General features: G+C 47.7%; 1 protein-coding gene across 3 annotated transcripts in view; it reads right to left on the bottom strand.

Annotated features, from left to right (window-relative positions):
- ZFP64 (ZFP64 zinc finger protein) overlaps window positions 1–15,686 on the bottom strand; it is an 89,259-nt gene extending 73,573 nt beyond the window's left edge. Inside the window, exons 1-2 of one of the 3 annotated variants that reach the window (XM_041732964.1) lie at window positions 15,293–15,686; window positions 11,504–11,743 (exon numbers count right to left, since the gene is read on the bottom strand). In XM_041732964.1, the coding sequence (XP_041588898.1) occupies window positions 11,504–11,743; window positions 15,293–15,338 (286 nt within the window). In that variant the 5' untranslated portion in view covers window positions 15,339–15,686. The remainder of the gene's footprint in view (window positions 1–11,503; window positions 11,744–15,292) is intronic. The other 2 variants (XM_041732963.1, XM_041732962.1) reach the window with 2 other exon arrangements.
- Window positions 15,687–16,884: the final 1,198 nt, after the last annotated feature.

Below are 16,884 nucleotides of genomic sequence, written 5' to 3'. Positions count from 1 at the left end.
TTCTTACTGAAGTCTTCAGAGGGAAAAAAAAGAGAGATCCAACACCTTTATCATCTTTATTTTTGTCATTATAAAAGATAAAATAAGCACTCTCAAATTTCTTTCTCTGCTTATACAAATTTTCGTGACTACTCTGTTAACTAAATTTATGGTTTTGGGTTTGGAAATCTTTTCTTCCTTTATTTTACATAATTTGTCACATGGAGATCTGGTTTCACATGAGGAGTCCATATGACCAGTGGTGGTTTCTGTTCTTTGGGTGAGTCTGTCAGGCTGAGAGGCCCTAACGACGACTCTGAAAGCCACTGTCACATTCTGTTTCCCCAACTTCAGTCACTGAGGCATCACCTTCAGCATTTCTGCCATTGTATTTATAGAATCTCCTTATTAAAATCAGCCCCGCCCTAATATCACTACTTATTTTGGCTTTGTCTAGAGCAGTAATGTCCATGCCACGGGTTTGTGGTACGAGTTATATTTTCTCTTTAAACAAACATCATCTTTCTTTGAATCTAAGATCTTGTAGAGTCTAAGAGGCACCATTATTTTTTTGTACAATAAATTAAAGCTGCCAACTATTACGATGCAATGCTTTCACATTCCTTGTTTTACATTTATTGATATTCCTTAGAAATTGTACATTTATTGAATGAATTATTTTCGGTTTCTTTGGACATTTGACAGGAAACCCAGGTTCCTTATCTCCACCTCTTGAGCACCTTTGGCAATGACAGCATCATTGATGCATGTCCAAGAACACCCAGTTTCTACCAGCATTTGCTACTCCAGTAAATGGTTTCATGGTTTCAACTGCAATATGCAGGGTGAAGTTAAGTGGCTTTTATTTCAAGTTGGCCACAAGATTCTGACAAACTGATGTCTGTCTTCACCCAAGTGCCTTGGAGGCCTGGATCAACCACACCTGCCTCTTGTTGAAATGTTTCAACTACCCTGTGGGTTTTGGCTTTTGCTCCTGCTTCCCTTGCTCTGCTCAGTTCTCAAAGCGGAGGGGTCCCCAGCCAGCAGCACTGCACTTAATGGGGGGGACTTGCTACAAAGACAGATCCTCAGGCCCCGCCCCAGCCCCCTGAGTCAGAAGCTCTGGGGTGGACCCAGCAAGCCTGTGTTCTAACAAGTCACCCTGAGTGTTCTGATACATGCTCAAGTTTGAGAACCACTGGCATACATGGTTCTTTTCCATGAACCTCAGCGGTAAAACTTAACCCAACTTTGATTCTGGGAATCCATCTTTCCTGTTTGTTGCTTTGCAAGAACTGCAGTTGTTCCTCCAACAACCACCCTTTGCTTCATGAATATCAAGTGGACCCCCGCTACTGTTTGCAAGTATTTCTGGGTACACAGTTACTTTTCATCTTTAACTGGAATCATCACACAGTATCTTGGAAGATGTTTCAACAATGAAGCTCAATACACGGAGTTCCAAAAAAAAAAAAAAAATTGCATGCCACTCTGCCAAAGTGACAAAAACGTGTTCAGCCATGTTCAAGTTTGTTCATAGGCTCACAAAAGACTTTTTTTTTTTTTGGTGACTGCCTGTTGGTTGACCGCAATCTCATTGATTCTGACATGCTCCTCTATATCGGATATGTTAAAATCTATCTTCGAATTAATATGAGGCCAAGTCTCGCCACTTACTGTGTATGTGTGTGTGTAGGCCAGATACATAACCTTTTGTTTTTTTTTTTTTTTAATATTTATTTATTTATTTCAGAGAGAGAGCATGCGAATGAGTAGGGGGATGGGCAGAGGAAGAGAGAGAGTGAGAATCCAAAGCAGATCCCACACTGTGTGGAGCCCAACGTGGGGCTCGACCTCACAACCCGGAGACCATGTCCTGAGCAGAAACCAAGTGTTGGTGCTCCTATGTAACCTCTCTGGGGCTCACTTTCCTCACCTGGGGGATGGGGATAATTTCTATCCCTATCTCCTAGGGCTGTGGTACAGATTAAAAATCAGGCATGTAAAACTGTTAGTGCCGTTGTCATTATTCACGACCTTATCCAGCAAATATTTATGAAGCACCTACCTGTGCCAGGCACTCTTCTAGGCACTAGAGACACATCAGTGAACAAAAAGGACAACACACCTGCCTTCATGGAGCTGACACTGGTTGGGAGTGGTGCAGGCAATAACTAATTAAACATATGCTATACAGCTAATACAGAGCTAAAGGCTATGCAGAGAAATAAAGCAGAAAAGGGGCACAGGGAATGCAAGGGGGGGAATGCAAATTTATGTAGGGTCATCCATGAAAGGTGACATATCAGAATACGGAAGCACATACTTATTAATACTTTCTGTCACAGGTGGCTGAAATTCGACAGCCAGCAAAGGGGCCTGGGGGCATCTCTTACCAAGTCTTGCTGGAGCCTCTTGGCTGGCTTTATAGAGGGTCATCCCGTCCCATCTATCCCCCACACCTGGCTTCTTTCCAGGCTGCCCTGGGAACAGCAGAACCTATAGATCCCCCGGGGAAAGGCTTCGAGTGGCCTTGGTCCTTGGGAGGTTGCCTCAGGCCTGGTGAAGTGTTTGTGTGATTTGATGTTGGACTCACCACTAATCCCCAGGTGTGTATAGTCCCACTGACCCGAGACCAACTCTGCAAGCACTCAGAGCCTCATCTCCTCTGGCTTGGCTACTAAAACCAGTCCCATGTTTAGTGAGATCAGCACCCCCAACCCCCAGTAGCTCACAGCCTCACACCCCTCCTGAGGGCTTTTGCTTTGTTTCTTGTCCCCCTGGAATTTCTCTTGCTGCCCCGTGTGTCCAGGTGTCCACCTGAGAGCCTATTTGTTGTAGTCAGCCCTGGTCTGTAGCAGTAGCACCTCGGGTGTTTGATGACTCAGTTACGATGCTGCTTAAAATGTAAGACTGTTATATGAATGCCACAGGGAACCAGAATCTTTCTCTCTGAGGTCATACGCATCCGTGTCTGAACCTGCTGGGCTCACATGGACCACTAGTCTAGCTCCTTTCCCACGAAGCTGCCCTTTGGATATCTGAAGACAGTTTTCAAATCTTCCAACCCATTTTGCTTCTCCCTTCTCTTCTTCAATTTAAAAAAATCCACTTTTTATTCTCTTTTTAAATTAAAAACTGTGTTTTTCTTAAAGATCTTATTTTATTATTTTTTTTTAAAGATCTTATTTTTAAGTCATCTCTACATCCAATATGGGGCTCGAACTTATAACCCTGAGATCAAGCATCTACTGACTGAGTCAGCCAGGCACCCCTGTATTGCTGCTGCTGCTTCTTTTTTTTTAATAAAAGTAAACACTAATTGTAGAAAATCTAAGGAGTACAGAAAAAGGGTAGAGAAGAAAATAAAAGCTGCCCATGATAATACATCATATGACAATATATACCCCTTCATTATATGCTCATTATATAGTATACTTTTTCTCTAAAGCACTTATCTCTACTGTGATTACATAATTAGTTGGGAAGTTATTTAATGACTATCCTCTCCTCTGGAGAGGACACACCTGTCCTCTCCCTCACTGTCTCCCAGCACCTAACACAGAATTTGGCAAAGGGCAGTGGCTTAACAGACATTTGCAAATCAATGATCAACCTAATGGAGAAGATATTCTTTGTATACAGATTTTAAAAGTATAAAACTGGCAATGTGGCTTAAATCATTTGTAATCTCCTTTTTTTTTTTTTTTTTTTTGCCATTTGAAGCTGTTTGCCATGCTATCATTCATCCAAAACACAATTTCAAATGGCTACCTACTACCCCTTCATTTTGGTTGTGGCATGGCTAAATTATTTATTCCCTTGTCTTTGACAATGAGTTGGCTTCTAGGTATTATTTTTATAAATAACACCTATGCCCAATTTTTAACTGATGTCCAGATTCTCTGGATACGTTCCTCTAAAAGTTGAAGAATTGGTCAGAATGGTATGGCCATTTAATTGCTTGCTGATACATAATTATAAGATCCTTTCCAAAAATCTAAATCCATTTACATTCTCTCCTTTATTTCTGCTAGCTCGATGGCTATGTGACAGGACAAAATGAGATCAATTTAGTTTCATGTGCATTTCTTTCATAATTGGTAAGGATGGACCCCTTTCAACACTTTTTATCCATCCCTATACTCTCTACAGTGAATTCCCTGTTTATGCTATTAGCTCTTTCTTTTTCTATTGAATTTCATTTTTTTCCCTCATTGACTTGTACATGAGCTTTACAGATGAAGGATATTACTACATTCTCATATATTCAAATCTATTGTTCTTTTCTTCCTGTTTCTTAACCAATGGTCTCCGGGCCTATGATTCACATTCAGGGTTCTGGATTCAACTGCAAACTCCAAATTCCTCTCCTGAGAGAAAGAGGTTTTCATGCCAGTGGTGCACATGGACCCCACCAGGCAAGAGACCCCGGGGCTGACCCTCCACCGGGTTCCCATCCCTGAGTCCACCCCCCTCTCTCTGCCACAGCTGATTGGTCCAGCAGCAGATACCTGACAAAAGCCGAGCCAATCAGACCCGCTTGCCCTTGAAGGTGAAAATTGGAACTAATATGCTGCAATTTGGTGTGCACTTCTGAAAAAAAAAAAAAAAAAAAGGAGGCATTAAATTGGGAGCAGTCAGGCGGACAAGCTTCTTGGGATCTTGGGATCCATCTGGGGAAGCTCTTTAAAACATAGATTCGATTCAGTTCTTTAAAATGAGCCCCCATTGGCTGGTTCAAATTCCCAAGGCCCGGCTCAGAGCCATGGAGATGTTACCCTGGGGCAGAACATGGGGTCTGGGTATCTGCAGGGTCCACCGGGTCATGAACAAGTTTGAGAAACACTGTCATGAGGGGTCTTCCAAGGGTGGGGTGTATGCAGGCAAGAGCCCAGATTCTGCAGCCGGGTAGCTTGCATTTGCCACTTCGTGGCTCTGTCATCTTGGACAAGCTTTCAACGTTTTGTGCCTGAGTTGTTCTTGGTAAAATGGGGATAATAATTCTCAGTACCTAATTTATGGTTCATACGGAGTGCTTAGGAAAGAGATGGCAAAGAAGCACTACATCAGGATTGGCTGTTGTTATTATTATTGTCAGATCCTCTGAGCAAATCATTAGTTCGTCTTACTAAATCGCTCACCTGCTCAACAACCTTCAATGGCTCCCAGCTCCTTCGGAATAAAGGCCAGAGCTGAGCATGACTCCTACCACGTAGGCTCTTTGTCATCTCTAGCCACTGTTTGTTACCAGATCTTGCCTTGAGCTTCCCCACCTCTAAATCACCATTAAGAAATGGTCCCTTCCCACTATCTTCCTCCCAAAGGCCAGTGAGTCCTTCAAGGGCTATTATACATTTGATCTCACTCAAATTTTCCCTCTGGCCTTCCCCACTGGGACCAATCTACTCCATTTACTCTTTGTACAAGGCTATGCTTGTCACAGACAGCTGGTCTTGTATGTCTTACGACGGAATTCTCCTCCTTCACGGGCTTGAAATTCTCCAAGGGCAAGCAACACCCACAGTCTCAGCTCCAGCATCTGGCACACAAGAGTCCCAACACTGCCATTGCCAGACCCTCCCGAGGGGGCAGACCCCATGCCACCAGCTACATTCACACTAACCTAATTCTCACAACTGCCCTTCCCCTGCGCTCACTCCATTAACTGTTTTATTGAGTGCCTATGGTATGCCAGGCCTGGTCCTGGAGGGTGGTGGTGGTGGGGGGAAAGCAGGAAAACAAGACTGATGAGGTCCCTGCTGGCAGGGAGGTTTACAATCCAGTAAACTAGAAATGAAACCACTAACTTGGGGCCCCCAGGCCAAACAGAGCCTTCAGATTCTCTTTTAAGGTTTTTAAAATCAACTGGGTGGGCTGGGTCTTCCCTTTGTCAACATCCTCTGGCCAGAGACCACCAGGGACATGGCTGTGGCTGTGGTTGAGTAAGTTGTTTACTTGGTGAGACAAGGGAACCTCATACCACGGGAGCCCTGGGGTACTTCAGCAACAGGGCTGCTACAAAGGACTTATTCCTAGTTGGGGGCTCAGGTCAGATGAGGTGTGGGGAGGCTTGAGGAAGCCTGCAAGGGACCTGTCAAGAGGTGGGGAGAAGCAGAGGATTTGGTTATGGCTCATCTGGAATAGCTAGAGAAACAGGTGTTACTCAGAGCAGCAGAGGAGGGGATGTTGGGTATTTTGTGCCTTAGATGGGAGGAGGCAGGGGTCCTGTTTCGGTCTTGTTCTGCATGGTCCCAGAGCACCCAGCTCATGCTGATGTTTTGTGAACTGTTATGTTCAACAGGAGGACGGCATGGCCTACCTGTGAGAGCCAGCCCAGCTCCTAGTCCCACCAAGATGTAGTCGGCGATGGTTCCTGGCTGTCGGACTGCTTTCCTTTCCCAGCTGGCTGTCCACAGGGCCTCCCACTCCCCATCGTGGCATATCTGCAGCTGTACTCCCTGCCGCTGCCTGGCCTCTGACAGCATCTGAATCCATTTCTCTATCAAACTAAAGGCCGCGTGTCACCAAATTACTAGTTAATTGCAACGGAGATAAATAGGTGCTGGGTGGGGAAGCGGTGAAACACCTAACCTCAGGGGAAGAGAGGTGGGGAGAGGGAGAAACCGTGGCTAGCTTCTAGGTGGAGGTGACTTTGCGCCTGGGACCAAAAGAGTAGGAACTAACCAGAAGGGGAGAGAAAGACCATTCTAGGTCAAGAGGTCAACTCAACTACTATTGGCTGGGGGGCTCATGATGAGCCAGGCACTGCATCCACATTTTCCGTGTGCTGCCTCACAGCCCCCTGATTTGGTACGTAAGGAGAGCTAACCCTGACAGCTCTCAGTGTCTGGCATTTAGGAGCCCTGGCTAGAACCCTCGGAGGTGAGGACGGTCATGTTACAGTGGGGAGAACAGACACCGAGATCCTGTTACATGCCCAAGGTTACCTGGTCAGCAAGTGGCGCCGCGGGAATCGAACTCGGGCAATCTGGTCCGACTCTTTACCAAGCCCGTGGCCTTTCTAGTTATTCTTGTCCTTACTTTAAAAATGAGACACCAGGAGCTCTTGTAATTCGCCATGGTCACGAGGCTCCTCAGTCCCTAAGTGGCCAAGAGGCCAAGTCAGGGGCCTATCTCCTTGGCCCCCCGAGATTTTCAGGACTTAGAAAAGGCATGTGGGATGCTAATGGTTTTCACCGGCATCGATCCTTAACGTCACCGCCCCTGTAGAAAAGTTCTTAAACCAAATGCCAAACAGAAGGCAGCTTTCAAAGCCAGCAGGCAGAGAATATGTTTTACTTATTGTAAACTATTGTCCAACTATTACTGGACAGAGAAGGGACAGAGATGAGCTGAGTGGGGAAGGGTTTGGCTTTAATCGTGGCCTGAGAGGCACAGACAAGTTTGGGCAATGTCTTGGGGGGCGGGGGTAGTATCTGGAGAAATCTGTGCAGGGTCGGGGGTCAGGCTGTGTGGCCTTGGGTGGTGAGTGACTCTCCACGCTGGCTGAGACCTGGAGTCCCCCAGGAGCTCGTTAGAAATACAGATGCCTGAGCCTCAGCCCCGGAGCCTCGAGTTCAGGAGGGGGAGCCCGGGCACCGGTATCTTTAACAAGCTCCCCGGGGATCCTGGGCCCCAGGCCGGTCCGGGAGCTGCACTAAGTGGAGCACAGAAGCCCACTCAGGTGCAGGGGGGGGGAGTTGGGCCCAGAAAACCAAGTGAAACAGTGTGAAAGGAGGGAAGCAAAGCGGGCTTCTGCTTGTTTTGTGGCAGAGAAATAGGAATGGCGAGGAAGAGCCGCTGGGTCAGGCAGAGACGGAACATACAGCAGATCTCAGCATCCATCTGCCACCTGGTCATTAATCTCCACGTTAATAAAAGCCGTTGTTTCCTGGGCCCAATTATTCCGTCCCAGGCCCTTTATGTTCATTATCACAGAGTCCTCCAATAACACAATGATTACTAGGTAATTGGCATCTAATTCTATTACCTAATAGTATTAGGTGCCACTCTAACCACACACACCCCCCTTTTTTTTAAAGCTTTTTTTTTTTCTTTATTTATTTATGATAGTCACACACACAGAGAGAGAGAGAGGCAGAGACACAGGCAGAGGGAGAAGCAGGCTCCATGCACTGGGAGCCCGACATGGGACTCGATCCCGGGTCTCCAGGATTGCGCCCTGGGCCAAAGGCAGGCGCCAAACCACTGCGCCACCCAGGGATCCCCCCCCCCTTTTTTTTTTACAGATGAGAAGTATTAGGGAGCAGAGGGTGACTTGCCCGCAGTCTGGGGCTGGTGGATGGCAGACAGGGATGCAAGCCCAGCAGTCTGACCGTGTAGTGGGTGCCACCGTGAGCTGAGCACACGGAGGTCTCCAGGCCTGGCCTGAGCGTACAGGGTGGCCGGCAAAACCCAGGCTTGCCCACAGTGAGTGATCGCAGCGGGAGGGTGAGCGTCTCTGAGCAAAGACCCAGGACAGAGGCAGGAGCGGGTATGTGGGTGTGGGGTCAGCTTTACCGATGGATGGGAGATCGGGCCAGCGGCTCATTCCCTGCACAAAGACCCGCACTAGGGACCCAGGGTGGGCACGAGGGGTGCAGGCCTGACCTCAGGGTGCTTACAGCCTAGTGATGGTTTATTTATAGGGACCTGAGCTGGCCTGGGGGAACAGTGTGTGTGTGGGGTCACGGGAGGGGTCTCTAGGAGACGCCTTTAAGCTCAGCTCTGATGTCCATGTAAGAGTCAGTTCCAGGCAGATGGAATGACACATACACAGCTTCTGGGGCAAAGCGACGTGGCTCATTTGTTAGGTAGAGCACTTCATCTTGGCCGCTGCCTTATAGAGCAAAGGGAGTATCCGGAGATGAAACGAGACCCTCTGTGTGTCCACCCTCATGCCAGGGAAAGCCGGGAAAAGTATTTCAGGCAGAGAGGACAGTGTAAGCAGAGGCTCAGAACCCAGGAAGGTGCTTTGGCCACAAATAAAGTGTGGGCCTTGAAGCCTCCTGACACTGAGGCATTGTTTGAGAGGTTTCACACCCAGTACGCGGGGTTACTGGGAGTCTGATGTTGAGGACCCTGAACAGGAAGATGACCACTAGGGTAAAGTCCAAAATGGGTAAGTCCCCCAACCGTCCTAACCTGGCTGTGTCTCCTCCCCACCTGCGGCTTCCCTTTGTCCAGAGGTAAAATAGGAAAGTTGTAGCCAGGCCCACTGCTAAGGTGGCTTTTAGTTTTCACGCTTTCTTGGTGACTCCCTCTGGGATGATATTTAAGATAAACTCAGGAGAAAAGTGGGAGGTGCCTTTCTTAAGGCTTGGGAGGTGATTAGGTAATTATATTGCAATATTTTAAAAACTCAGCAGAAGCATTAGTTTGGATGCATTAGGGAGACAACCACGAAACTTTGCTTATTGTCAAAAAACTCAAACACCACACCAACACAAAATCAAGGAGATAAAAGTCCGTGCCCCCACGTTCGATGTTCTTTTCACCCTTTGGCTCCAGATTAACTGTCTACTAAACACTGTCGGAGAAAAGTCTGGGAAAGGCCTGTGGGCCCAGTCGGGCTTATTGATATATTTCGTTTGGCCAACAGAGTTTTAAAATTTGGGAAATTTTACAGTTTTCAGCTTCTCTGAAAAACCCAAGTAGCTGATTGTATCCAAAGGGCAGCTGTCCCAAGTCATGCATGCTTACTCTACTTAACCAAAGTCCCCACCCATCCCCATTACCTTACACACAGCTTACTTCTTTCGTTAACATTACCTGCCCTTGTTCCTGTTCTAGAAGCTTGTCTTGAATATAATACTATGTGTGCATGCATACGTGCGGTTTTTTGCACTTCTCCTGAGGATCTTTCTGTCTGTATCTGTACAAAGATCGGGGTCCCTTTTTAAAGGTAAGGTCATATTTCATTGTCTGAATATCTGAGGTTTATTCATCTAATTTTCTCTTGATGTACACAAAGGTTCCACTTTCTTTATAGCATATACTGGAAAGGAATACCCTTATACATCTGTTTATAAAATTTTACGGGATAAATAGCGAGAAGTGGATTTACTAAGTAAATGTGTCTATGTACAGTTTTAATCTTGAAAGATTTTAAATTTAAGTGTTAAATTTAACTTAACAACTTAAATTTAAAAGATATCACAAAATGGCTCAGGTGATAGGAATTTACATCCCCAGAAAAGGAAAGCAGTATCCTGTCCCAAGCCTTCCTTTGACTTGCATTAATTTAATTACTACGGTGACGGAGCATCCTTTTCTCTTCAGTGGCCTCCTTTATGTATCATCTGCTGCCCTTTGAGGACTTTTTCACTGGGTTCTTTTTCTGTACTTTTATTGATTTTAGGAGTTCTTTATATATAAAGGTCATTAAACCTTAGACATCTGTGCTGCACTTTTTTTTCCCCCCTGTTGTTGGTGTTTAGTTTTATACATTGTTTTTACTTTGGAAAAATTGTAACACTATTTGTAGCCACATACAAGATTCTTTTTCTTTTGCTAGAGGGGGCCTGGCCTGTCTTCTTTGGTAGGCATAGTATTGAGATATACATAGAAAATTATTTCTTAAAGACTTTATTTTTAAGTAATCCCTACATGCAATGTGGGGCTCAAACTCACAACCCCAAGATCTAGAGTCACATGTTCCACCAACTGAGTCAGCCAGGAGCCCCATATATTTTAATTTAAAAATCTGAAAGCCTTTAGCTAAGGGATAATTCTGTTTCCCACAGGATCCAGCAGTGTCTGCGCCATCTATCTCATAAATGGGTGACTTCATATTTTTAAAGTTGTCTGTCTCGTCCCTTGAGACAGATTCTACAGGTGTAGGTATAGGTATGGGTTAGTGTGAGTGTGTGCATGTAAGTGTGTGTCTGCGTCTAATATTTACTCTAGAACTTTTATGGTTTCACTGCACACATTTAAATTTTGGATCCATCTGTAAATTATTTTTGGTGGAGTAAATGAACACAACCAAGATCTAGGATGAAGTTTTCTATTTTCCTGGCTGGCAGCACAGGGGGTCAGGGGGTCACCATGCCTGTTGGTAAATTAAAAAAAAACAAAAAAAGCAAAAACAAAAGCACACCCCATGTTTTTTGTCCCTTTATAAAAATAATGCAAATTTGGGGATCATACCCATACTTCCACTACCCAGAATAATTACTTTTTTTTATGCAATGTATTTCCCACAAGTATTTTTTTCTTAGCGTGTGTGTGTATATATATATATATATATATATATATATAGGTTTTTGTTTGAGAACTCTGTTTTTTGTCTGTTTTAACATGTGACAACATCTATAACTGCTAACAGCTCATGTTTTCACCCAGCAATTCCCAAACCTGGCTGGGCAGCTGGCTTCCCAGTGGAGCTTGTTAAAAATAATGAATCAGCAACCCTACGGGGTGGACCCTGGGAATCTATATTTTTAATAAGCTCCACAGAGGTGTTTGGGACATAACCAGGCCTACTCTCACCATCTCTCCCCCCCCCTCCGGGCCGTACCTGTGATTGTCTGGGTCTCTGAGGTGATGGTTCTGGTGGTGGTCTGAGTTTGGGTGGCAGGCACTGTTTCTTCAGATACAAACTGGACCGTGCTGGGGGCTGCCCCGGACGTGCTGGTCAGCTGGCAGCCACTCTGCTTGTGAGCTACAAAGGCATCCAGGTTGTTAAACTGCTGCTTGCAGAGGCCACAGATGTGGATGTCGGGAGTAAGCTCAACCAGCACCGTTGTACCACCTGGAACTCCATGGGACAAAGCGGAAGTCACAGATTAATTAATTAATTCCAAACAGCTCAACATAACAACACAAACCAGACTCATGTTAGAAAAAAAGGGCACCGTGGCAGAGATGGCTAGTTGCTGGCCGGATGTCCATTCTACTCCCCTCTTCTCTCTTAGCAGCACCGGATGTCCATTCTACTCCCCACTTCTCTCTCAGACCCAAGTGATGGCCAGTGGGGTGCGAGTGGCATTTCATGCAAGGAATCTTTTTGATGTGCAACGTTGCTTGCACTTTGAAGGACCAGTAGCCATGTCCTATCCCAACAAAAGGTAGTTGTACTTCCCAGTCCTTATGAAAACCAATCCCTCCACTTTTATACCCTCACCCCCATCCCCACCCCAACCCCATGAAAACTACTCAGTAATAATCTTGGTCCCTTACATGCTTGGGAACTTCTGGGAAGTTTGGCTTCCATGATAAAAAGGGATCAGACGTGACTGGCACTGGTTCCCTCTTCTTTTGGCCTGGAATGCAGATGGGATGCCAGGAGGTTCTACAACCATGTTGTTACTATGGGGAAAATGCTAAGATACCTACATATGCTGATCCCTACCTCCTCGATCCCCTGAATCAACTAATTCCAGACTTCTCATTAGGCTGGTATATAGTTCAGTTTGTTACTTGTCGTCAAAGTTCATTCCTAACGTTTAGGGACATTGTTTCTCAACAGTAATGATGCCGAGAGTTAATACTGTGTTAACATTTGTAAAGCAACCACCACAATATCTGGCACTGTATTAGTGCTATGTAAATGTTGGTTAAATGAAGAAATTCAATCAATTAATAAGTCTCTCATAGGACTACCTTAATTTTTATTTTTAAAAGTTTCTTTGCCTTATGATAAGGAAACTCATGCTTATAACAGTGAATCTGGAAGAAGCAGAGGGAAAATCACTCACAATCCTTCCACTTATGTGTACCATGAACATTACAAAATATTTTCTTTCATTCTCTTTATGCTTAAAAATTTTGACATCATAATGTACTGTAAAATTAGTCTTTTCCCCACATAATATTGCATAAGCACTGTGCCTAGATCACTAAAATTTTTACAAGTATAATTATTTAAAGTATAATAAGCGCCTGAGTGGCTCAGTAGGGTAAGTACCAGACTCTTGGGTTTTGCTCTGGTCATGATGTCACGGGTGGTGGGATGGAGCCCTGTGGTGGGCTCTGAGCTCAGTGAGGAGTCTGCTTGAGATTTTCTCTTTGTCCCCCCCACCCCCAACTCTCTCTCTTCCTCTCTCAAATAAACCCTTAAAAACATATGTAATCAGCTAAAACACACTATTCTATGTTATCTATGCATCATAATCTCAGTACTTAGAGGGTCTTTATATTATTTCTAATTTTCCTCAGGTCTAAATCACATGAGAACTACCTTTGTGCATATATATAGTTGGTATATATATGAAGCATAACTTTCTGAAATTTATAAATATTATGTTCAATTTTCCCCAAGTCAAGCTAAGACAAGAAATCGCTGTGGGAACACAATCTGGTTGACTTGCTAAGGAGAGCTAGTCTGGGCTCTGTTGTAATGTTTTATAAGCTGTTCTGCAGAGCGCCCTGCACCCTAAGTACATCGAAATCAATGAATGGAAGGAATGAAGGCTTTTCTGTTCCCCTGAAACACTACTTCCCTGGAGCTGAGGCGCCCATGGGACTAACAGGAAAATAAGGAACCAGGAGATGAGGCGACTGGCATTGATGAGGATTCCTTAGTGATCTAACAAGACTGATACCCAGTATGAAAGGGTTTTAATAACCAATGCCTCCAGCATGTGGCAGACGCACAAGTAACGACCTAGACTTTCTTTAGAATCCTGACACTAGGGATCCCTGGGTGGCGCAGCGGTTTGGCGCCTGCCTTTGGCCCAGGGCGCGATCCTGGAGATCCGGGATCGAATCCCACATCAGGCTCCCGGTGCATGGAGCCTGCTTCTCCCTCTGCCTGTGTCTCTGCCTCTCTCTCTCTCTGTGACTATCATAAATAAATAAAAAATTAAAAAAAAATTAAAAAAAAAAAAAAGAATCCTGACACTACAATTTACAAACCATGACTTGGACTTGGTCTCTCCCATCTGTAAAATGGGTATAAGTTTCTGTTTCATAGGACAGTTAAGAGGATTAAGTAAGACTGCGCTTGTAAAAAGCCAGCACAGGGGGCCCCATGCCCCGGCATGATACCTGGTGGGGTTATTCCCGAGACATCCTATTTGAATGTGACATCCCCCTCTGAAAATTTGGAATGGTGAAAATATACCCAACCTCCTGCATTTGTAGTGAGAACTAACAGACCAAACAGAAAACACTGGGTACAGGTAAGAGCTCAACAGCAACAAGAGAGAATTCCTTTATCTTCACTATGTTCTCCAAACCTGTAACAGCATCATAAACAATCAGGATGCGTGTGTGTGTGTGTGTGTGTGTGTGTGTATGCGTGAAACACGGACATATCTGAGGCCACACCTAAGTCCCACTTTGGGGATACTGAGTCCTGATGGAGGTAGGATGCAGAAGGGGCTGGTGTTTAGAGAAATCTGTGCTTTCCACAACTTCTGCAAGGAAAACCCAGCTAAGTTTGGGAGGCAATGTCTCCAAAACAGCTAACAAGCTGAGCGCTTACCATGTGCCAGGTGTCTGCAAACCCCCGTGCCAGGGGTGCGTTCTCAAACTGTGTGCAACCGAATGGCTCAGGGTCTGGCCACAGATCCCCTCCCCCCACGTCCCCCATCTAATGGGTGGGGCCTGGGGAGCTCTTTCCTTTTTCCTTTCTTTTCTTTCTTTCTTTTTCTTTCTTTCTTTTTTTTTTTTAAACAAGCGCTCGCGCTCCCAGGTGGCTGGTCTGCGCTCAGTCTCTGGACCACACTTTGGGGAAACAATGCGGCGGGCGAAATCAGGTACTTGGACAAGGCTGCTGTCCTCACCAGGGAAATTACGACGAATCCCAAACTCAAAGAAAGCGACCACCGCCCCATTCCCCATTCAGATCTCCACCTTTAGTGTGCAAAAGGCTTTCCAGGGCAAGCCCAGCCCGCCAGACCTCACGAAACCCTCGGATCCCCACACTTCAAGGATTTCGAGCCACCGAGGCAGAAGCTTTCCCATCCGCGTAATCGCGGTTACCCCCCAACCCCCCCAAACTCCGCCTGGAAGGGGGGAGGCGGGGAATGCCCCGAGGGGGTGGCGATTGTCTGAACGGCGTGCCCTCCTCCTCCTCCTCCTCCTCCTCCTCCTCCTCCCCCCCGCCCCGCTCCCTTGCAAGGGGTCCTGGAGGCTGGAGAGCGCCCCCCGCCTTGCGCGGGGCTGGGTGCCCGGATCCCGAGCCCACCCCGCGCGCCCCCTGCACCGCGCGCCCTCCGCGGTGCCCGGGACGCCGGCGCGGGGCCGTCACCCCGATTTCGGGGCCCCGGGCCTGCTCGCTGCGTCGCAGACGTGCTTGGGCCCGGGCCCCGGAGCGCGCACTGGGCCCCGGAGCGCGCACCGCGCCCGGAAAAGCACTTACTTTGCACCGAGCCCGGGAAGCCGTCGCCCTCGCTGCTCGCGTTCATGGCCGCAGACTGGGAGGCCCCCGGCCGGCCGGGGTGCCAGGCTGCGGGGCGCTGATCTACATGGTGCAGGGACTTTTCCTTTTATTTTTCCACACCCCCCCAGCCTGCCTTCTCCCAACTCCGCCAGGCGGGGAGGACGGATGTAAAGCAAGCTCCACTTCCGCTGCCTAGAGGGCGCTGGCCCGGCCCGGCAGCCCCAGCCTGGCTTTGCAGCGGCGGCTCCCGGGGGGAAGCTGCGGGCCAATCCCGAGGCCCCGGACCGCCGGGTCCCCCGGGATCCCGACCGCGCGCAGACGTCCCGGCGGGCGGGGCGACCGCGGGCGGCGAGGGATGCGCCCCAACCCCGGGCCGCGGCAGCCGGGGCCCCACCCCCACCCCACCCCCACCCCCACCCGCGGCCGTGGCCCACGCGCCTGGCCTCCCCGGCTCGGGCGCCTCTGCACCTGCCGCCCTGGGAGGCTGGTCCCCAAGGCGCCGCTGCCCGGTGGCCGGGATGCTCCGCCCGGGGGTGGGGGTGGGGGTGGGGGACCGCGCCGAGCTGCGGCTGGGGGGTGGGGTGGGTGGGGGTGGAAGGCGGGGGCGCCGGGCTCGGGAGAAACCCCAGCTGAGCATCCGCGGCGGGCAAATCAGCGGAGCGCTGGGCGGGTCCCCGGCCCTGCTCGGGAGATAAAGAGGACAGGGATCACGTGCATCCCGGGAGTAGCGGCGGGGACCCACCTGGCCGCGCGCCGTCACCCCGAGGGCTCGCCCCCCCCCCCCCCCGCCGAATGTCTGACTCCGAGGCCCGAGAACGAGCATTTCCAAGTTTGCAGGTGTGGGTGGGTCGACGCTGTCCCCGCTGATCTGTGTCTACGCGGCCGACCTCACCTCCTGCAACTCTCTCCCCTTTACTCAGACTCCCTCCGGCCTCGAGTCTCCTGCGGGGCTGTCCCCTCTGAATCCACCTGCCACCCTGCGGCGGTCTCCAGTCCTTGCTCGATTCAAATTCACTGTTCTTGGAGAGGCCCGTCTTGGCCAGCCCTTCTTAATAGTAAGACTCCCTCTTCCCCCACCCTCCCTGTCGGTCTCTGGTCTGCCTTTTCTTTCTTCTTAGAACTTGATACACTGAACGTTTTTTATCTAGAGTATGTCTGTCTACCCATCAATGGATCGATTGATCTATGAGATAGATATGAGACAGGTGATAGATGTATTTATCTATGAGATAGATAATTTACTTGTGTATTACCTGTCCCCCCTTACACATTCAAAAGCTCCCAAGAAACTTTGTTTTTTTTTTTTTTTTTTTTTGATCTCTTTGCTTCACTGATCTATCCCCAGTCACTTGGCCTAGTGCCTGGCATATAGTAGGTTCTCAGTAAACATGACTGTATATTCCCTGCTACCTCCTTTAAGGGTTTGTTCGTTCCTCCAACAATTATTTATGTATTAAAGAGTTCCAAATGTGCCAGACACTGCGCTGGCGCCTGGAGGTACAAGGGTGATCCGTATGATTTGGTACCTTCTCTAATAGAACTTGCTAGTGGCTAGTGATTCAGTCGACACT

This window comes from Vulpes lagopus, chromosome 18, assembly GCF_018345385.1.
Source record: "Vulpes lagopus strain Blue_001 chromosome 18, ASM1834538v1, whole genome shotgun sequence".
Classification (NCBI taxonomy): Eukaryota; Metazoa; Chordata; class Mammalia; order Carnivora; family Canidae; genus Vulpes; species Vulpes lagopus.
Note: the sequence above shows the minus strand (reverse complement) of the source record. Positions and strands in the feature narration are given on the sequence as shown.